This window comes from Quercus robur, chromosome 5, assembly GCF_932294415.1.
Source record: "Quercus robur chromosome 5, dhQueRobu3.1, whole genome shotgun sequence".
Lineage (NCBI taxonomy): Eukaryota > Viridiplantae > Streptophyta > Magnoliopsida > Fagales > Fagaceae > Quercus > Quercus robur.
This window is the reverse complement of record NC_065538.1, coordinates 86,103,714-86,109,591: the sequence shown is the minus strand read 5'-3', so window position 1 is coordinate 86,109,591 and position 5,878 is coordinate 86,103,714. Positions and strand designations below refer to the sequence as shown.

Here is a 5,878-nt window from a genome sequence, read left to right as displayed (position 1 = left end):
AAAAACCGGGGCACACCACCAATGACTGTAAGAACCTGAAAAACCACTTGGACCAGCTGTTCCGAGAGGGAAAGCTAAGTCATCTCTTGCATCATTCCAATGGCCGACAAGAACAGACGAACGTCGAGACACGGCAAAGCATCTTGAGACCGCCCATTGGTACGATAAATGTCATTCTCGCCGCTCTAGGAAGAACAGGCTCCCAGCCTTCCAGAGTAATGTCGGTGGCCTAACTCCTCGCTGAAGTTGATGACCGTGAGTCTAAGAGGGCTAAGGGGACGGCCTCACCCATGCTAGGATTCTCGAATGAGGATAAGATCGAAACTATTCAACCCCATAATGATGCTCTAGTCGTCACACTCAGGATTGGGAGATATGACATGAAGAAAGTGTTAGTTGATCAAGGCAACGCTGTGGAGGTAATGTATCTTGACCTATACAAGGGGCTGAAGCTAAAGCCTGAAGACCTGACGGCATTCGACTCCCCTTTGGTAAGTTTCGAAGGGAAAACCGTTACTTCGAGAGGCCAGATTAGACTACTCATACAAACTAGCTCGGACATAGTAGAGGTGGACTTCATAATGATGGATGCGTATTCGCCCTACACCACCATTGTAGCTAAACCATGGCTTCATGCCTTAGGGGCTGTTTCCTTTACCCTACACCAGAAGGTGAAATACCCATCGGAAGGTCGAGTCAAAGAAATCTTAGGGAACCAGGCCATGGCTCGGCAATGCATGGTGTTCGACATCTCACGACAACTGAGTTCCGAACCCTCAACCTCTACCAAGAACGGCTTATAGCAATTAACAGCCCCGGCCATGACAGACAGGGGACCAACCAAGGAGGCAAATTGCAAGGATTTGGAAAAGGTTCCTTTGGGCACTGATCTAAAAAGATTCTTTCAGGTCGGCTCGAAACTACCTCCTCAAGAGAAAGCATTGCTGATTGATTTCCTCAGGGAAAATGTGGACGTGTTTGCATGGGACGCCTACGAGGCCCCGGGGGTCGATCTGAACTTCATATGCCATCATCTTAACGTTAATCCAGCCGTTACGCCCAAGAAGCAACCCCCTCGATGCCTGTCGAAAAAGCATGCTAATGCAGTCAAGGAGGAAGTGATGAAACTTAAGAAAGCAGGGGCTATCAAAGAAGTTTTCTACCCTAAGTGGCTATCCATTACAGTCGTGGTAAAGCAGAAAAGCGGGAAATGGCGAGTCTGCGTGGACTTCACGGACCTGAATAAAGCCTGTCCGAAGGACCCCTTCCCTATGCCTTGGATAGATTGGTTGGTGGATTCAACCGCGAGACATCCTCAAATAAGCTTCTTAGACGCCTTTCAAGGATACCATCAGATACCCCTGGCTACAGATGACCAAGAAAAGACTGTTTTTGTCACCCCCATTGGAAACTACCACTATAAAGTGATGCCTTTTAGTTTGAAGAATGCCAGTTCCACCTACCAGAGGATGATGACCAGGATGTTTGAGCTGCAAATGGGTAAAAGCATCGAAGTCTATATAGATGACATGGTAGTAAAGAGTAAATTGGTGTCCGAGCATGTAAGGGACCTCGGCGATATCTTTGAAGTCCCGAGGAGACACAGGCTGTGCCTCAACGCATCTAAATGTTCATTCGAAGTGGGATCAGGAAAGTTCTTGGGCTCCAAATTGTGACCCTACAACTATGTTCTGGAATAGTCTTTTCTTGCCATTTTCAAAAACATGATTTTTAATAAAAACACAAAGCCAAACACATTACTTCAAGCATTTTCTTCCAATAACGCCATTTTAGTTTAGAAAACTCAGGGCCAAAGAGAATATTATGTGACAAGCTGTTATTAATGAGGAAAAAGTTATATTGGGCAAATTAGAATCAATAATAGCTTACCAATTAAGATTTGTTATAAAATTATTGTGGAAATATTTTGAATACTGCATTACTCTCTTTTTTTAACGCAAATTCTTATTATTCTCAAATGGGTGTTCAACAATTTTATAAGGTTATAAAAATAGATTAGTTTAGTGTATACTTAAAAAAAATTTTAAAAAAAGTATATATCTGTTGACCACCTAACATTAGAGTGGAGCCGCCCTAAATGTGATGTTTTGGACCTTTTTAATAACCTAGTATAGTACTAGTAGGTTCATTGGGTTGTGACTACCATACACAAAAGGGAAAAAAAAAAACAAAAAAGGGTAATGAAGGAGAATTGTTTTTGGTGATTTCGGATAGCATTAACGAACATAATCAACAAAAATAGAATTCAGATGACTACGCCTCTCTTAATACAGACCCTCAATATCATAAAACAAAAGCAAACATCAGTCCCTAGACAAACTATCGAAATACATTATCTCCTAATCTAGAGGTGGACCTTTTGTGGCTTAAGCATACTTGTTGGATTCATGGAAGTAGTGGCTCATCTTGAAGAATCTAGCTGATGAGGGTAGAGTGGTAATGAAGGAGAATTTCCCATTTATGATAATGGAAACAAATTCAAAGAATGAGATGTGATAGACACATAAACAAAATAATAAAAAATTTTAAAATGAAAAGACAGAGAAAGACGAGTCGCAGAGATCATTCATTAATCAAGAATCGATACAAGAAAAAATGTTTATTATAACAAAAGAATTATTCTTATAACATCAAAGTCATTGCAATAGTTAATGTGAGTTGTTACAATAAAATTTGAGTTGTTACAATAAAATCTGAGTTGTGCAACAAAAAATTTTGTTGCAATAATATCTAGATATTTTAATGACAACTTTGATGCAATTGAACCCCTTAACTTGAAATTTTTTTTAAAATATAAATAAAATATATTTTTTTTTATAATTTTATTAGTATAATTTATCTTTAAAAATATATTTGCACACCCTACCTTAATCTTGTGCACACACTCTAACCACATACCAACCTAGCCCAAAGGTAAACAACACACATATTAGCTCAATCCAAAATTAACTAAATAACAACATAAATCACAAGTCTCTCACTTTGATCTTGACCTCATTCTCATGAATCTTATCTCATTTCTCTTATCTATTTGACTATCTCGGCATCTTTAACTTTAAAGTAAAAAGTGAGTGTTTGTGAGTTATGGGTGTCTCTCTTTATTATAAATTTATATTATATGTGAACATGTACTAGATACTGATTATGTGCATTATTTTTTATTTGTAATAATGTTATTTTTGTGAATTTTGATGTGTGTGAATGTGTGTTGTATACTATAACTATAATATAACTTTATATGATTTAATAATTAGAAAACACAAGGAGTTGTGTGTGTGTGTGTATGTATTGTTATCACATATAACAACTTTTTATTATCAAGTTAGTGATTCAAGGAAAAAAACAGTAAAATTAGTAATTATTCAAGCATTTAATTTGTTAAATATACACTTAGGAGGCGTTTGGTTCGCTGTGATGTGCTATTGATATGATGTCCATTACAATGATGTAACATTAAGGTTTTTGATTTATTTTATCTTTTCTGACATTATCATAATTTAAAATTACAAAATATATTACATCATCTTAATCTCATCACCTTCCTAAACAATGTAATATTGTATTATTGTATTGAGGTTAAAATCACAATAACGTAATATTACGACTTAATGTAACATCATAGTGAACCAAACACCCCCTTAGTATATTATTTATGTATGGATGAGTATGACTGTGTGGGCTAATTTAATACAAAGCTAGTGGGTTGAGTTTTTCATTTATAAGTTAAACGACTAAAATGAACGAAAGTAAAGTTAGATGACTGAAATGAATTTTGGTGAAATATAAGGAGTGACTTTTGCATTTTAGCCAAACTTCTATAAAATGAGAGTAAATTTGAATATGATCAATGAATGGATGACATGACCAATGTTGTCCAAGGGGAAATGGGCTCTTCCTTCGTTAAACCTTTCATTGCATGAAAGATTTTTGAGTGAAGTGTAATAAAATGAAGTAGAGGGAAGATATTTTTTCTTTGTTCCTCTCTTGTGTATTTGAGTCAAGAAAGGATTACGATAGTAAGCAATAATTTGAGTGTGATGTGAAAGATGACTGTATGTTTGTATTAGTGCTTGAGGCCCCATTTAACGGTGTCTAAATAACGAAAATTGTTGTTTAAACACCGCAATACGTATTTCCATACACTTTTTCACCCACACGAATTTTCACAAAACTTAAACAAAGTTACTAGAAATCTCTAACCAATCAGATCCTGAATGTCATCCATTTTGATGTTTCCCTTGTCTTCCTTAAATAAGGCTAAAAGGGTCTTCTTTGAAATAAATAAAAATAAAAAAATAAATGAGAGAAGTGACATCTGGAGAATGTTGATTTTATGTAGGATAGTGGACCAAGATTGTTGTTGAACTTGTTCTTTGGCTTAAGAGAGTCAAGTTAACAAATTTTAGTTTGCTTGGTCCAACTTTTGAAAGAGTTAAAAATTGATGAATGCTTGGATAGAAGTTGTCTTGTTTTAATAGAAGAGATCTAAGGTTTCAAATAACGCATGGAATGTCAATTGGACATGAGGGACCTATTCGTCCCAAGGCTCATTGGTAATTAAGGAATTTGACCAATGAAATCTTTGTATTGCTACTACTCATCCAAAAATTCACATGACTACTTGTGACATGCCAAATTCATGTACATGGCTTTTTCATGGACTATTAAGGGCCACTGAATCAAACATACCTTTTGCCCTCCAAACTACAAAACACAAGTTGGCCTTAAAAGAACTTAAGGTATTGGACTATGATTCAAAGCTTAAAACAACAATTCATGTGGCCTGTGGGTATAAGAGATTTATTCAGAAATTAGTGTGAAGCCTTGGAGCAATATTTGGCCTTACTGTTTGTCTTTGGCCCAAAATTGCTCCTTCTTTGCTGCAACTTTTCCTTTTCTTTTAGAGGAAAAAAAAAAAAAAAAAAAAAAAAAGATGATGATGAGTTGTCTAACTTCCCTATAGCATTCACATCAATTTGTGAAACAAAATTTGTCTATTTTAGCATTAGAACCTACTTAATTTTTCTATTTTAAATACTTGCTTTTCAAAACATCCCACATCAAATAATCTACTTTACACTACATTTCGTTAAAATGCCAATTTTTCTTTATTTTTTAAATTGTTTCTCTTTCTTCACACCCAACTACCACTATCCACTATCTTCATCCATCCTCAATATACGTAAAGAAAGAGTAAACAACTAAATATAAAATGAATAGTGTCAGTATAAATTTACACAATTATACATGGACTAATAAGAGTCTTTTTAGGTAAAATTGTGTAAATTTTACACATTTTTATATTATAAACGGACTTATGTGAATGCTTTGTTTATCTTGATTGGTTGTAGGTAAAGGTAATGAGAAGTTTGCTACCTTATTGAATTTTGATAATAGTATTTTGAGTTTTGGCTAGGTACCCACGCTTTGGTCTTGATGTGGCAATATATGAGCCAAAATTGTTTTTAGTGAGTTAACAAATTTGCATTTTTAGGTGGAAGAAGGCTTTTTATATATATATATATATATATATATATATATATATATATATATATAAGTAATAAAGATTCATTGGATTGGTTCTCTGTGTGGAGGAACCACTATTTTTCTTCTATTTTGGATTTACTTGATTTTTGTAATGTTCGTTCTTGATTTGTTCACCCTTGTATATTCCCTATGTACTTGGGTTTTTGTTATGCCTAGAAATGACCTAGTGACTTTCGAATTGCTTCAAATACATTATTTTTACTCACTAAGGCTTGGGCCTTCATGAAATATTAATGGGCTTCATGATTGGTGTAGGTAGCATTATGGACCCAATGACTTTTTATTTATTTATTTATTTGTGGAGGAAAGA

General features: G+C 35.0%; 1 protein-coding gene across 1 annotated transcript; it reads left to right on the top strand.

Annotated features, from left to right (window-relative positions):
- Nucleotides 1-290: 290 nt before the first annotated feature.
- On the top strand, nt 291-803 carry LOC126728888 (uncharacterized). Its single transcript, XM_050434644.1, has one exon. The coding sequence runs from the start codon at nt 291-293 to the stop codon at nt 801-803; it is 513 nt and encodes a 170-aa protein (XP_050290601.1).
- The last annotated feature ends 5,075 nt before the right edge of the window (nt 804-5,878 follow it).

Coding starts and splice junctions, on each gene's coding strand:
- LOC126728888 (XM_050434644.1), top strand. CDS start 291: ATGCTAGGATTCTCGAATGAGGATAAGATCGAAACTATTCAACCCCAT.